The sequence below is a fragment of the Schistocerca nitens genome, chromosome 3 (genome assembly GCF_023898315.1).
Source record: "Schistocerca nitens isolate TAMUIC-IGC-003100 chromosome 3, iqSchNite1.1, whole genome shotgun sequence".
Lineage (NCBI taxonomy): Eukaryota > Metazoa > Arthropoda > Insecta > Orthoptera > Acrididae > Schistocerca > Schistocerca nitens.
This window is the reverse complement of record NC_064616.1, coordinates 821,784,781-821,801,523: the sequence shown is the minus strand read 5'-3', so window position 1 is coordinate 821,801,523 and position 16,743 is coordinate 821,784,781. Positions and strand designations below refer to the sequence as shown.

Below are 16,743 nucleotides of genomic sequence, written 5' to 3'. Positions count from 1 at the left end.
CGCTCAAAGTCCGTCAACTGCACATACGGTTCACGTCCACGCTGTCGCGGCATGCTACCAGTGTTAAAGACTGCGATGGAGCTCCGTATGCCACGGCAAACTGGCTGACACTGACGGCGGCGGTGCACAAATGCTGCGCAGCTAGCGCCATTCGACGGCCAACACCGCGGTTCCTGGTGTGTCCGCTGTGCCGTGCGTGTGATCATTGCTTGTACAGCCCTCTCGCAGTGTCCGGAGAAAGTATGGTGGGTCTGACACACCGGTGTCAATGTGTTCTTTTTTCCATTTCCAGGAGTGTATATCGGATGCAGGGATTGGAAATGGCAGCCTCTCACGCTGACATGCTCGATATTCAGATCTCACCCGCTCTTCTCTATTTTCGGTGGGAAGACTCCATCTCAGGTTCACAAAGTCTCAGCCGAAATCTCCTGTTTGTATAGCTAAAAGTCATTACAAACATGTACATTAAAAATTATATTACTTTCGTTCATGGAGTATAACCACAGTAAATATATTGGGGTCTTGTCCTTACCAGTGTTAGTAACGCAAGAGAAAACACTGATTGGACTTGTTGTGGAAAATAAAGACGAGTGTATCAGAGCGATCTTAACAAACGTTCTCCCACAGTGCTGGCGCGCCAGAATCACCTTTGATGCTGATTCATCTATAATTACTCGTCACTTTGACCTGTCCAGCAACAGGTGGTAAGCGTAGAATCTGCTAGCTTATGACTATAGCTTACCTCTGTAAGGAAAGACTTCGACTTCGCAGAGAACCGTCTGTGTGTACTCATTGCTATTGTCTTGGATGTACAGGAATTTTCCACTGAGGCCATCCTTGCCGTCACACGGGAGCACCATGCGAGATTTGTAGAACAGCCCTTTGAAGTCCAAGCACTTGGAGTACAGCGCCATTAAAGCCTCTGTTACCATGGTAATATATATTGTGAGCTGTTGGAAGGGTTCTGTAAGAAAGAGGAAAGACATACAGTTAGATAAACAGTTCACATATCTAGTCTTATCATACTGACAAGGCCTTAGGAAAGTGTTCTCGAGGACATACGTGCGTGATAGAGGGAAGCCAAAAAGGATATCGGTGGCAGATAACGCTTCCAAAAGCAACTGGACACTATACGCTTCTTCGAGACTGGTCAAACACGCCAGCAAGAAGTATACTTGACACGTCACCAACGGTGCCAACGTAAGGGACCAACGGAATAATAGGAAACTTTCCATCGCACGTAATGTAGGAATGTAGGGTGAGATTTACACAGATAATCAACTATGAAGGCGATCACATGTCGAGGGAAGGGTCCAAGGGAATTGCGACGGTACGTAACGGTTACTGTAGGGGAAGTTGCTCTTCCAAACAGTATCTCATACGAGCAAAACAGCTGCGTCTTTACCTGTGGTTACTAGTACTTTAGGTACTTCCGCTATGCACGGCAGTATTTAAAAAGAGTATCTCAATGTAGTCATAGTGTCAAGCCAAGCACGTCTGCTTTTATGCCCTGGAGCTAATTCGCTGAAAATAATACTCTGTAGCTATGATCCTGCAGTTAAAAAGTCAAAGCACTTGCTAGAATTGCGAGTTAATAAAATATACAGAAATACAAAATTAAAGTTAAATGAATAATGTAGTAAAATGATTGTATTCTAATGTCTGTAATTGATGTAGACGACAGAGAACTATGCTGAATAATGTTTATTCAAGAAAGGACATCTCAAATAAATGGGATGTGGTCGTACGGTACTCAGTTAATATACAGACAGAAAATGCCCTTATCAAATCCCCTTAAGTTACGTTGAGAGCGTTACTAAAATCTTAGCAAAATTCGGAAACTTCATAGTAATATGATATGCGAAAACTAATTCCATCTCGTAATAACAATACGCGAACTATTCCCGAGCTTAAATCAGTTAAGAGTTCAACATAATGATTCACAATTTGACACATGCGATAGAAAGAATAGTAACACATACCCTGTCTGTCCTCAGTTCCGTAATACAATACCCTATTCTGGGTAACATTCATACCTCTTGTAATACTGAGTCCCTTCAGAAGTTACAGTATCGTAGCGGCCGTTCACCTCCCAGAATCAAGCACCTCTATGAGTGAATGACGCACGCTACAATAGGTAGGTCTGCCTTCTTTCTGCATTTGACATAAAGTGCTAGAGTCGCTCCCTTGAGATTCTCACTCCAGAAGTCCCAGTCTCGAATTGACTCCCGTCGTGTTACGCTACTGTCTGCTTTCCAGTTGGTTGAAGGCCATCCCCACCAAAATACATCGTTATTAAGCTCTACAGAAATGATATGACTCAATATGACCACTTCCCAGACTAAACTAATGTATTACAACAATGTTTTATGAAGAAATATAAATAGTCGGTCACACTCAGATCATTCACAATAACTGCAAATAAAAGAATATTCTTCAATTAAAATGCTAGTATTCTTGCGCAAGTGCGCGCACGTTAAATGACAACATACTGTTGCTAAATTTTGTTAAAACAATTATTTATGCACTCTTGACAGAAGTGTCTTTTGGTTCTCTTTTTAATTATGCTATCCGCTAACACATGTGACTCACTATTTTTAATTAGCATAGTTTTTTAATAGTACTGGCAGTCAATATTTAAGGTTGCTGGCAAAATAATAAACTGTTCATTAAATAAACACACAAGTATGACAAAATATGAGGTGTTGACGCTGTGTTCATATGCTCTGTAAATGTGGAGAATACGACGTTCTGACAAACATCTGCGTAATAAAAAGATATAAAAGACTTTATAAGCAAATAATTAACATACATACAGATACGTAGCTTTCAGATCTGGTAGCTATAGTGCAATGCTATCCTCTGAGATGCCGCATGCTGAAATCGCATGAAGTCTTTAAAAGTTATTTATGCAGAGGTTCATCCTGAAATTTTTGATTTGCTGTGAAATGTTAGCTTCTGTAGTTTTAAAGATATTGAAATATTGTTGTGTCATTGAATGTGCCTCATTTATCTCGGCCTTGGGGCCGCACAGCTTTCAGCAGCACAACAATTTCACCTTACCTCGTACCGATACTGGCCGACCGATTAGCTCGCCTAGGTACGCGTGCGGTGTGAGCTTCCGTCAAATGTCAAAGAGCTGTAACTTAGCCATCTTTAAGACTGTCTGACACTCCAACATTTCTTGGAGCATCTCCTGTATAGCGGCTATGTGAGTAACAGCAGTCCAAATTCCCAGCCTAGGGATTTTCCCCGTTTCCGGCCACGCGCTCCTTCTCTCTCTCCGTCGTTCGCCTGGAGCGGTCGCGTGACTTCCTCGTCGCGCCGGTTCATACTCAGCCAAACATGCAAATTCGTATCTCCTCAGTACCAGTCCAAGGTGAACGAATAACTCGCTTACATACTCGTAACGTTACACACATCCACATTATGTGGCACATTAGTTCGCTAACTTGGTACATTCATATGCACCAAATTTAGCGTACACTACTGGCCATTAAAATGGCTACACCAAGAAGAAGTGATGAGATTTTCACGCTATTTGGGTGCATACATCCTGAGAAATCAGTACCCAGAACAACCACCTGTGGCTGTAATAACGGGCGCGCATCTCGTGGTCGTGCGGTAGCGTTCTCGCTTCCCACGCCCGGGTTCCCGGGTTCGATTCCCGGCGGGGTCAGGGATTTTCTCTGCCTCGTGATGGCTGGGTGTTGTGTGCTGTCCTTAGGTTAGTTAGGTTTAAGTAGTTCTAAGTTCTAGGGGACTGATGACCATAGATGTTAAGTCCCATAGTGCTCAGAGCCATTTTTTTGCTGTAATAACGGCCTTGATACGCCTGGGCATTGAGTCAAACAGAGCTTGGATGGCGTGTTCAGGTACAGCTGCCCATGCAGCTTCAACACGATACCACAGTTCATCAAGAGTAGTGACTGGCGTATTGTGACGAGCCAGTTGCTCGGCCACCATTGGCCAGACGTTTACAACTGGTGAGAGATCTGGAGAATATGCTGGACCGGGCAGCAGCCGAACATTTTCTGTATCCAGAAAGGCCCGTACAGTACATGCAACATGCGGTCGTGCATTATCCCGGTGAAATGTAGGGTTTCGCAGGGATCGAATGAAGGGTAGAACACGGGTCGTAACACATCTGAAATGTAATGTCCACTGTTCAAAGTGCCGTCAATGCGGACAAGAGGTGACCGAGACGTGTAACCAATGGCACCCCATACCATCACGCCGGGTGATGCGCCAGTATGACGATGACGAATACACGCTTCCAATGTGCGTTCACAGCGATGACGCCAAACACGGATGCGACCATCATGATGCTATAAACAGAATCAGGATTCATCGGAAAAGATGACGTTTTGCCATTCCTGCTCCCAGGTTCGTCGTTGAGTACACCATCGCAGGGGCTCCTGTCTGTGATGCTGCGTCAAGGGTAACCGCAGCCATGGTCTCCGAGCTGATTGTCCATGCTGTTGCAAACGTCGTCGAACTGTTCGTGCAGATGGTTGTTGTCTTGCAAACGTTCCATCTATTGACTCAGGGATCGAGACGTGGCTGCACGATCCGTTACAGCCATGCGGATAAGATGTCTGTCATCTCGAGTGCTAGTGATACGAGGTCGTTGGGATGCAGCACGGCGTTCCGTATCATCCTCCTGAACCCACCGATTCCATATTCTGCTAACAGTCACCGGATCTCGACCAACGCGAGCAGCAATGTCGCCATACGATAAACCGCAATCACGATAGGCTACAATCCGATCTTTATCAAAGTGGAAACGTGATAGTACGCATTTCTCCTCCTTACACGAGGCATCACAACAACATTTCACCAGGCAACGCCGGTCAACTGCTGTTTGTGCATGAGAAATCAGTTGGAAACTTTCCTCATGTCAGCACGTTGTAGGTGTCGCCACCGGCGCGAACCTTGTGTGAATGCTTTGAAAAGCTAATCATTTGCATATCACAGCAACTTCTTCCTGTCGGTTAAGTTTCACGTCTGTAGCACGTCATCTACGTGGTGTAGCAATTTTAATGGCTAGTAGTGTATTTACATAAAATAGTAAAGAAATACTGCAATGAATGGAACATCATACTTGCGTGTCAGAATAATAGTGTATGTATGTTTGTGATGGTGTATGAAACAGCGTGTAGCTCCGGATATGTCATATTATCACCTTAATTTTCTTGAATGAAACAAAAATTATAAAAGTACGGCATGTTAATTAAAAAAAACACGTAAATTTAAATAAACTCTCGAGTCAGCTCCTTCTTCTCTAAAGATTCTTAGCGCTTTTGCCTCATTTGATAGCACCTTTTGCTTTGACCACTACTTTACTTTCACAGACACAGCACATAATCGGTGTGATGGAATCGAAGTTTAGATTGTTCTCGGTCCAGTCGCCTGCAGATATTCATCCTCGCTTTGGCCACATACTTCACTGAAACGAGCGTCAATCCCCAGTCACCGTCAGTGCTGAAGAACGATAGCTGTCGAAATACGATAGTGACACCACTGTCGTATTTCGACAGCTAGCGTCCTTCAGCACCAATAATCATACGACTTCTCTAATCCCCATAGATCAGACACTGAACGTCCTCCTCTGTGGAATCGATACATTCACAAACAAGATTACAAGCAAAAATTCATTTATCGCATAGGAAAAACTCTTGATTCCACTTGAAACTTCAAACTCTCTGTCAATGTCCCCTCTACAAAACAATTCTTTTATGCTATGAAATTTGTTCGACATCATAAACCAACTAATACTCTATCTTTGCTCTACAATTTTACCGCATCTAATAAGAAAATTTAAAACTAATACTACGCTGTGCAGAAACCGTCCTTTCAACTCTCCTCTCAACTTAGTAGATAACTGCATCATAAAGCCAGCAAATGTTGACTCATGTTTGCACTAAAATACCACTAGCCCCAGAATTTTAACTCCAGAAATCTATTCCAAATGGCTTCAAAATAACATATATTATAGGATTGTTCAAAGAACTATATTCCCAAAACTTTGCTTATACTTTTTACGTATCTACAGGTTCTACTCCCACAAGCAGTTAAAGTTTTAATGAGGTCTGCTAACCTCCACGAACCAAATTTTTTGCGAACAATAATTTAAAATAAACCAAACACATTACATGAAAATTCCATGCAAAATACTACATACTACAAGTAACATATCAGATACTCCACAAGCCACTATAAGGTTTGTGGCGGGGTGTAGCCTGTACTACTACTTCTCATTTCCTTTTCTGTTCCACTCGCAAATAGAGCGAGGGAGAAACGACTGCCTATATGCCTCCGTATCAGCCGTAATCTCTCGTATCTTGTAATCGTGGTCCTTACGAGCAATGTATGTTGCGGCAATACAATCGTACGGCAGTCAGCTTCAAATTCCGGTTCCTTAAATTTCATCAATACTGTTTCTCGAAAAGTACGTCGAATTCCGTCCAGAAATTCCAATTTGAGTTCCCGAAGTATCTCTGTAACACTTATTCGTTGTTCGAACCTAAAAGTAACAAATCTAGCAGCCCGCCTCTGAATTGCTTCGATGTCTTCCTTCAATCTTACCTGGTAGGGATCCCAAACACTCGAGTAGTGCTCAAGAATAGGTCACACCAGCGTCCCATATGAGCTCCCCCTTCACTCTTTCCTAAAATTCTCCCAATAAACTGAAGTCGACCATTCATCTTCCCTATCACACTTCTCACGCGCTCGTTCCATCTCATACCGCTTTGCAATGCTACGCCCAGGAATGTAAACGATTTGACTGTGTCAAGCAAGACGCTGGTAATACTGTATACGAACATTACAGGTTTGTTATTCTTACTCATCCTCATTAACTTACATTTTTCCACATTTAGGGCTAGCTGCCCTTCATCACACCAACTGTAAATTTTGTCTAAGTCGTCTTGTATCTTCCTACAGTCACTCAACTTCGACACCTTGCCGTACACCACGGCATCATCAGCAAACAACCGCAGACTGCTGCCCACCATGTCATCAGTTACATATATAGAGACCAACAGCGGTCCTATCACACTTCCCTGAGGCACTCCTGACGATATCCTTGTCTTTGGAGTACACTTGCCGTCGATGACAACATACTGGGTTCTATTATTTAAGAAGTCTTCGAGCCACTCACGTGTCTGCGAACTTATTCCATATGCTGGTACCTTCGTTAACAGCCTGCGATGGGGCACCGAGTCAAATGCTGTCTGGAAATCTAGAAATATGGAATCTACCTGTTGCCCTTCATTCATAGTTCTCAGTATATCATGTGAGAAAAGGGCAAGCTGAGTCTCGCCCTAGCGATGCTTTCTAAAACTATGCTGATTCGTGAACGTAAGCGTCTCAGTCTCAAGAATCTTTATTATATTCGAACTGAGAATATGTTCAAGTATTCTGCAACAAACAGAAGTCCTCCAACTTCTGTTGCTAACTTGTTCTGCAATATTGCACGTCCGTTCTTTTATCCATCTTATATATTGGAGTCATCTGCGCTTTTTTCCAGTCACTTGGGACTTTGTCTGAGCTAGAGATTCACGATAAATGCAATCTAGGTAAGGGGTCAATGCCGTAGAGTATTTTTTGTAAAATCGAACCTGGATTCCATCCTGACCTGGTGATTTACTTGCTTTCAAATCTTTCAGCTGTTTCTCTACACCAGGTATGTTTATTACTACGTCGTTCATACGGGAGTCTGCCGGATGGTCAAATTATCCCTTGAAACTTCCTCCCAAATGTAAAGTACAATATATACAGTACAATTCATATTTTTCTCCTTCATGAATAATGAAACTTATTTAAGTTTTGTCGACCTCCTCGCACCAAGATTTGTGCGGTCAATATTTACTCATTCCTTGCACTAGATTCTGCATTCATACTTTATCACTTACATCTCAAATTTATCAAATTATTCCTGGCACAAAACAGAAATATTACACTAAAATTCTTAAAACCTAACATGAAAATACACATATCTACACACTTATATTAATACACATGCCCTTCTTCTTTTACAAGGTACAACTCTGTCACTGTTGCTTCTTATAACATTTATCTCGCCAGTGTGAGTATCTTCTGAATTTCACTTTTTTCGCTTTTTCACCAGCTCAAATTCGATCACCCTTTCCTTGTTCATCAACGGACTCTTACGTTCACATACAAAATTTGTGACTGCCACTGGGACGCCGCTTTTAGATTCGGGAAACGCCTACCTTCTTTCTTCATCAACATCCTTCATTTCACGTTGAGGTTGCTCATCTTTCATTTCATCCAGTGTTTAACACTGCTCCCTCAAAAGGTTATTTTTAACTACCCCTCCCTCTCTTCCATGTTTATGTTACACAATATAATTCCAGAACAATCCTCAATCTCATTATGCACTCCTGGAGTCTCCCGATCTACCTACAACTCATTTGTAATATTTAAATCACTTTTAAAACCTGTCGTTTCATCATCCTCGTAAGCATCAAATATACCGATCGGTTCCTCTGACGTAAAAGGTATTTGGAGGTGTAATATTTCACAAGTAACCGCAAAACTTCATACTTAGTCTATCTTACACAAAAGTCATTTATTTCTGCCGAATCATTACAAACTTTATTACAATTAACTCTACTAATATTCTCCGATATCTCATAACATCCATTACTTAAAACATCCATTACATCTACATCTACATCTACATCTATACTCCGCGAGCCACCTTACGGTGTGTGGCGGAGGGTACTTATTGTACCACTATCTGATCCCCCCTTCCCTGTTCCATTCACGAATTGTGCGTGGGAAGAACGACTGCTTGTAAGTCTACGTATTTGCTCTAATTTCTCGGATCTTTTCGTTGTGATCATTACGCGAGATATATGTGGGCGGTAGTAATATGTTGCCCATCTCTTCCCGGAATGTGCTCTCTCGTAATTTCGATAATAAACCTCTCCGTATTGCGTAACGCCTTTCTTGAAGTGTCCGCCACTGGAGCTTGTTCAGCATCTCCGTAACGCTCTCGCGCTGACTAAATGTCCCCATGACGAATCGCGCTGCTTTTCGCTGGATCATGTCTATCTCTTCTATTAATCCAACCTGGTAAGGGTCCCATACTGATGAGCAATACTCAAGAATCGGACGAACAAGCGTTTTGTAAGCTACTTCTTTCGTCGATGAGTCACATTTTCTTAGAATTCTTCCTATGAATCTCAACCTGGCGCCTGCTTTTCCCACTATTTGTTTTATGTGATCATTCCACTTCAGATCGCTCCGGATAGTAACTCCTAAGTATTTTACGGTCGTTACCGCTTCCAATGATTTACCACCTATGGCATAATCGTACTGGAATGGATTTCTGCCCCTATGTATGCGCATTATATTACATTTATCTACGTTTAGGGAAAGCTGCCAGCTGTCGCACCATTCATTAATCCTCTGCAGGTCTTCCTGGAGTACGTACGAGTCTTCTGATGTTGCTACTTTCTTGTAGACAACCGTGTCATCTGCAAATAGCCTCACGGAGCTACCGATGTTGTCAACTAAGTCATTTATGTATATTGTAAACAATAAAGGTCCTATCACGCTTCCTTGCGGTACTCCCGAAATTACCTCTACATCTGCAGATTTTGAACCGTTAAGAATGACATGTTGTGTTCTTTCTTCTAGGAAATCCTGAATCCAATCACAAACCTGGTCCGATATTCCGTAAGCACGTATTTTTTTCACTAAACGTAAGTGCGGAACCGTATCAAATGCCTTCCTGAAGTCCAGGAATACGGCATCAATCTGCTCGCCAGTGTCTACGGCACTGTGAATTTCTTGGGCAAATAGGGCGAGCTGGGTTTCACATGATCTCTGTTTGCGGAATCCATCTGTCAATACATTATAGAAACCACCACCAATAACTTTACCAACCCCCTCTGATACACCATTCACTTTGCCGTTACTGCACTGCACCACAACAGAAATCACAGCACACTCGAATTCCGCCAAATTCGGAGCTACCTCTGTCTCCTCAGATTCCTCAGACACTTTTCGTTCTGGTCACATTTCTGACACTACTTTCACATTCTTCGTTCCATACCTACTCACAATTCGTGCTTTCATCACGAGCCATTGCTTCATTTCTGTCAACAGAAATGAATGCACAAACTCATTTCTCCGAGATATCTAAACCAGTGCTCTCAACTTCCGCAGCTTCAGCCTCTGAAACCTCACCTTTGCTTCCCTTTAACAATAAATCATCCACTTCCGGCAACACATAATAAAATTCATCACCCGCTGACGAGACTATTGCTAAGCCACCTTCACAAATTCCTGCACATACTTCCGTCGATATAGCGCAAGATTAGTCTCCAGCTAATTAGACTGCTGCTCCGCCGCCTTAAAAAATAGCTTCACCTAACATCTCCGATACAATATAATCTTTATGACTTTCATCTACGTTACTATAATTGTTGCTACTGGATAGCGTCTCACTGTAATTTGTCATACATTCCACCTGCACTAATTTGAACTGCACCTATGCCTCTCTTCTGATCTATAGTCTGGGGTGCGATAAGCTGCCACTCACGTTCGCCTTTGGCGTTTCTGGAGGAGACGCTAACCAGCGCTCGGTATGTGCAGAATGTTACGCTACTGGCCATTACAATTGCTACACCAAGAAGAAATGCAGATGATAAACGGGTATCCATTGGACAAATATATTATACTAGAACTGACATGTGATTACATTTTCACGCAATTTGGTTGCATAGATCCTGAGAAATCAGTACCCGGAACAATCGCCTCTGGTTGTAATAACGGCCTCGACACGCCTGGGCATTGAGTCAGACAGAGCTTGGATGGCGTGTACAGGTACAGCTGCCCATGCAACTTCAACAAGATACCACAGTTCATCAAGAGTAGTGACTGGCGTATTAGGACGAGCCAGTTGCTCGGCCACCATTGACCAGACGTTTTCAATTGGTGAGAGATCTGGAGAATATGCTGGACCGGGCAGTAGTCGAACATTTTCTGTATCCAGAAAGGCCCGTACAGTACATGCAACATGCGGTCGTGCATTATCCCGCTGAAATGTAGGGTTTCGCAGGGATTGAATGAAGGGTAGAGCCACAGGTCGTAACACATCTGAAATGTAACGTCCACTGTTCAAAGTTCCGTCAATGCGAACAAGAGGTGACCGAGACGTGTAACCAATGGCACCCCATACCATCACGCCGGGTGATACGCCAGTATGGCGATGACGAATACACGCTTCCAACGTGCGATCGCCGCGATGTCGCCAAACACGGGTGCCACCAACACGATGCTGTAAACAGCATCCGAAAAAATGACGTTTTGCCATTAGTGCACCCAGGGTCGTCGTTGAGTACACCATCGCAGGTGCTTCTGTCTGTGATGCATCGTCAAGGGTAACCGCAGCCATGGTCTCCGAGCTGATAGTCCATGCTGCTACAAACGTCGTCGAACTGTTCGTGCAGGTGGTTGTTGTCTTGCCAACGTCCCCATCTGTTGACTCAGGGTTCGAGACGTGGCTGCACGATTCGTTACAGCCATGCGGATAAGATGCCTGTCATCTCGAGTGCTAGTGATACGAGGCAGTTGGGATCCAGCACAGCATTCTATATTACCCTCCTGAACCCACCGATTCCATATTCTGCTAACAGTCATTGGATCTCGACCAATGCGAGCAGCATTGTCGCGATACGATAAACCTCAATCACGATAGGCTACAATCCGACCTTTAATCAAAGTCGGAAACGTCATGGTACGCATTTCTCCTCCTTACACGAGGCATCACAACAACGTTTCACCAGGCAACGCCGGTCAAGTGCTGTTTGTGCATGAGAAATCGGTTGGAAACTTTCCTCATGTCAGCACGTTGTAGGTATCGCCACCGGCGCCAACCTTGTGTGAATGCTATGAAAAGCTAATCATTTGCATGTCACACCATCTTCTTCCTGCCGGTTAAATTTCGCGTCTGTAGCACGTCATCTTCGTGGTGTAGCAATTTTAATGACCAGTAGTGTAGTAGACACGTTATTTTCCCGGTCTTGTAACAGAAATGTGATGTGTTGTTCCAACAGGAAATGCTCGCCCACACATAGTCAGTGGAACTCAATGTGCTGTATAAGACGAGCAGCAACTTCTGTGACCAGCACTGTCTCCGGACTTGTCTTCAGTCGAGCACGTGTGGGATATGATAGGAAGAGAAGTGTCTCACGTGACTCGTCAACCCACAACTCTTATAGAATTACGTAAACAGACGGAGCTGGAGAGGTATAACGAATCCCAGAACAGTATTCGGCATCTGCACGGACCGACTGGATACCAGAGTCAACGCCTGCATTGACACCTGTGGAGGCTTCATCACGTACTAATGCGAGTGTTTCAGCAAGGATCGATACCTGCTATCTGATAACTGCTTGTGCTATTGATCTGTAAATGTAACCATTCATATACTCCATACGCACTGTTACAACAATAAATAGTGAATAGGAAACCTCTAAAAGAGTGTACTAATTCCTTTTTCAGGCAGTGTATTTTATCTGATGATCACGACGGTTTGCGCCGTATCTACGAGATCTCCACCACCATCACCACCACATTACCCTTTGTTCTATGAGGTGTATTCGAGAAGTAAGCGCCCCTTGTTTACATTGGAAGGGACGCGCCTCAGAAAAACGTTTTGCAAATTCAGCACCTTCTGAAGATTGTTATTCAAAGAAAACAGACCACAATGGCTTCGAAAATCGGGCAAATTGTGCAAGGCACAGAACGGAGTTAATGGCTCAATATCCAGACAGGTGAAATCGTACAAGTGGATCAAAAACTGCGATCTATTTAATGACCAAATTAGTGACGTGGCTGACGTATATCTTTATGTTGGACGCACAACGGCAGGTTTTCCCAAAAGAAACGATTCATTTTCATCAAATACTTGTTTAATATTGAGGTTACATATGAGGAATCAGAAGTCATCAAAGTTCAACGTTGCCACCCTGGATATGAACATAAAATCACTTTTCCACCGTAGCCAGGAACACATCCCATAGATTATCAGGTGTGGTGCAGTCAACCGTCTCCAAACTCCGATGGGACAGCTAGCGCAGGGCACTGATTTTAACCATGTAAGCATGGGACTTAATGTAACCTCACGTGAAGAGCTCTGTCGAGGTACGATCAGGTGACCTCCCAGGCTATGCACGCGCTGGGTGTACTGAAAACTGCGCCCAGTGAAATTTGCCGGCCGAAGTGGCCGTGCGGTTAAAGGCGCTGCAGTCTGGAACCGCAAGACCGCTACGGTCGCAGGTTCGAATCCTGCCTCGGGCATGGATGTTTGTGATGTCCTTAGGTTAGTTAGGTTTAACTAGTTCTAAGTTCTAGGGGACTAATGACCTCAGAAGTTGAGTCCCATAGTGCTCAGAGCCATTTGAACCGTTTTTGAACCCAGTGAAATTTGCGTCCAGAAAGGGTCCACTAAGCCCATTGCCTGGCAGGTAGAAGAGCCGAGGGACGCTACATAGATGTTTCCGAGCTCGCATTCTCAAACCGTGCTACACAGAACCCTGCAACTGAGTAGGTCAATGTTGAGAGTGCATTGACAGCTTTCTGCAAGAAATCGATAAACGTTGCAAAACCGTGGAACGTATATCAGATGCTGTTTCAGATCCTAGTCATTTGATTAAAACTTCAGAAACTAAACTTCCTAAGGTTATACAAAAATCATGAGATTCCTCACACAAATTTCACGACTAAGAAGATTTTTTTCCGAAACTGTTCCCAACTTTACTTTGAATCTAAGTTTTTTATTAACTTTGTGTGCTGCGATAGCGTTATGTAAGATAATTCTTTTTTTCAAAAGTCAGCTTAATTAAGAATTATCTTGGGTCCACAATGAGTCAAGCACAACTGTCTAATATAGAAGTTAGTGAATAAAAATGGGCTAGCTAGAGATAATGATATTGACGAGGCAATTACCAAATTTGCAGACGAAAAAGAACGAAGAAATTATAAGCTAGGTGTTAGTCACAAATGTTGTATTTTACGTTTTTGTGAGGTTGGCAATTAGAGGGAGGTGACAAATGAAAAGCTGCACCAGGTACCAAACTACCTAGCTACGCCACTGCGTTAGACGTCTGTCTGATTCAAATGGCTCTGAGCTCTATGGGATTTAATATCTGAGGTCATAAGTCACCTAGAACTTAGAACTACTTAAACCTAACTAACCTAAGGACATCACACACATCCATGCTCGAGGCAGGATTCGAACCTGCGACCGTAACGGTCGCGTGGTTCCAGACTGAAGCGCCTAGAACTACTCGGTCACAACGGCCGTCTCGTCTGTCTGAACCAGACTAAAATATTGGATGTGTAGGTGACGAAATAGGGAATTCTTCATACAGTCCTCTACAAGTTCAGCATTAATCACAGCAAATATCGCCAAAATATTCAATAACATTTAAATAGCTTATCAGTCTTATTCTTACGTCATTAAAGTATGTATACGTATATATATCTAAGAAGCTTTATAAAGTGAATGACACCTTCACTCGCAGAAACAGAGTTTACATTCCACTGATATGTTTAATCTTAGCTCAGTATATATTCGTTCATCGTCATAAGAAACCAGCGAAAACAAATTTTGCGTATGGTGTCTTACGTAGCGTCGACTGTTATTATCGTTAGAGATTTATCTTTCTCTCGAATTTGTGGTTATAGGAGGGGGAGGAAGCAACCATGGCCTCTAAGAAACCATTCCAGCATTTGCCTTGAATCATCTGAGAAACCAGGGAAGCAAAATTCAGTATGGCCGGCATAGGTTGTTAAAAATAATCAGATTTCCATCACACTTTATCCAGGCGTTGGACTTGCTAAATGCCAAAGTAAATTGTTGTCATTTAGGCGTGTTTAAAATCAGCTTATAGGCATCATCAATATACCTCTTTTTAAGTTTTTTATATATATATTGTTGTTTACATTTTGCACATTTTTCTATCTATATACATCTTCTGATAAATTTAGTAAAATTTTCGTAGGTAGGAGATAGCTTTCAAGGAAGCTCTGATTTCACCATCCTCTTCCTACTTTTTTACTATTTTTCCATCCTTTCATCCCGTTTCAAGGAGACACTAGCCAGTAGTAACAATTATAGTAACTTAGGTGAAAGTAATTAAAATCATTTTGTATCGAAGATATTAGGTGAAGCTACCTGTGAATATGGTGGAGCAGTAGTGTCGTCGGCTGGGGGCGAATTTTGTGGTGTATCGACGGAAGTATGTGAGGGAATTTGTGGAGGCGGCGTAGCAATAGTCCCCTCAGCTAGCGATGAATTTTATTATGTATTTTACGTTTTCCTTTCATGCTCAGCTCTGCCCTCATTAACGCGCACGCTGAATTGTCTGCTTCTCCTTTCATATACCGAATTGCGTCATTGATTTTATGATTCGGTTTAGCAAGCATGTTATTAATTTTGTGGTGCCATACCGCTAGAGCGTTGGTCGTTCGATGGTTCCGTTTATAGCAACTCCAAAGTCTGATAGGGTTTCATCATTTTCAACCATTTGTCTACAACGCAGTCAAAAAACTCTGAAAGCCTGGCGTTATCCGGTGCCTGTGAATGTATCTCGATCCACCCGTCACCTACAGCTTCAGGTCGTAGAAACGCCAGCCCAGCAGACATGCGAATTTGTAGTCTCATTTCTTCATTTTCTTTGTATTCATGAGGAATTCCGAGATCTTGCACTTTTCTCCAGAGACACTTTTCCATGTGGAAATAACACCCATGTACTTTGGCTGTCTCTACTACAACTTCAATCGCAGAAGTCACTGTTGATTCGAAATCTGCGGTCTCGTTTGCAGGTTTCCATTCTGTAATATTTTCCACCAAATTTGGGAAAAGACGGATGTATGTCTCTTTTATTTTGTTTGGCAATAATACAAAGGAACTGAACAGATGTTTGTCTCATTATTTGTACTCCCAAAGTCGGTGTGAAAGGCGTAGATTAGCGAAAACCGCTTGCTACAGCACTTAAACGTACCACCCGTGAAATAGTCTTATTTACTTCTTAGAGACTCTCTACCTGCTCTTCCGCTAAAAACTATTATCTTTTCTTCTAATTTGTCATCGCCTAACAGAAAACTGCTACCGACATTCAGATCTAGTAACTCTGCTTTTAGGTGAATTTCTTCTCTTGTCTGCGGATATTTCTCATTCCCCTGTGATTTTGCTCACTGGTAGTAGAAAATTTTCTTCGTTGCTTGCTGCTCGGGTATTTCAGTGACAAAATCATCCACTCGATTATGCAGGCAACCCAGCTTCTCTGAATATATTCCGGAAATAGAAATCTCTTCCTCTCGTGCCCGTTTTTTCACCTGATTTAAAGTCTTCCTTACTTCCAACTGAGCTTCATCTGGAGCTCCACATTAATGCTCGAGTGAAAAAAATTACCATCGAATCCTTGGTTTTAAGCATTCCTCGACAGTGGTTTGCTTTCTGTCTTAAACATTGCCACTTCACAATCCCGTCGTATTTCGTACTCTTCACTATGTAAGAATAACCTTCATAGCAGCAACATGGCTTACCGCGAATGGTCGTTGAAACTAACATATCGGAACTATTCAGACAGAAATACACAAGGTGCAAGATGTCAGCGATACGACAGCTAGAGTTTTACTTAGGCTACTTGTTCAGAAAGTCGGCTACTGTGGCAGAGGAGGTGTACGAGGGTGGTC

The 16,743-nt window shown here is 42.8% G+C and overlaps 1 protein-coding gene across 1 annotated transcript in view; it reads right to left on the bottom strand.

The window, feature by feature from the left end:
- LOC126249436 (uncharacterized) overlaps positions 1-16,743 on the bottom strand; it is a 780,472-nt gene that overhangs the window by 196,536 nt on the left and 567,193 nt on the right. The window contains exon 6 of the mRNA XM_049951089.1: positions 743-964. Coding sequence (XP_049807046.1) covers positions 743-964 — 222 coding nt within the window. The remainder of the gene's footprint in view (positions 1-742; positions 965-16,743) is intronic.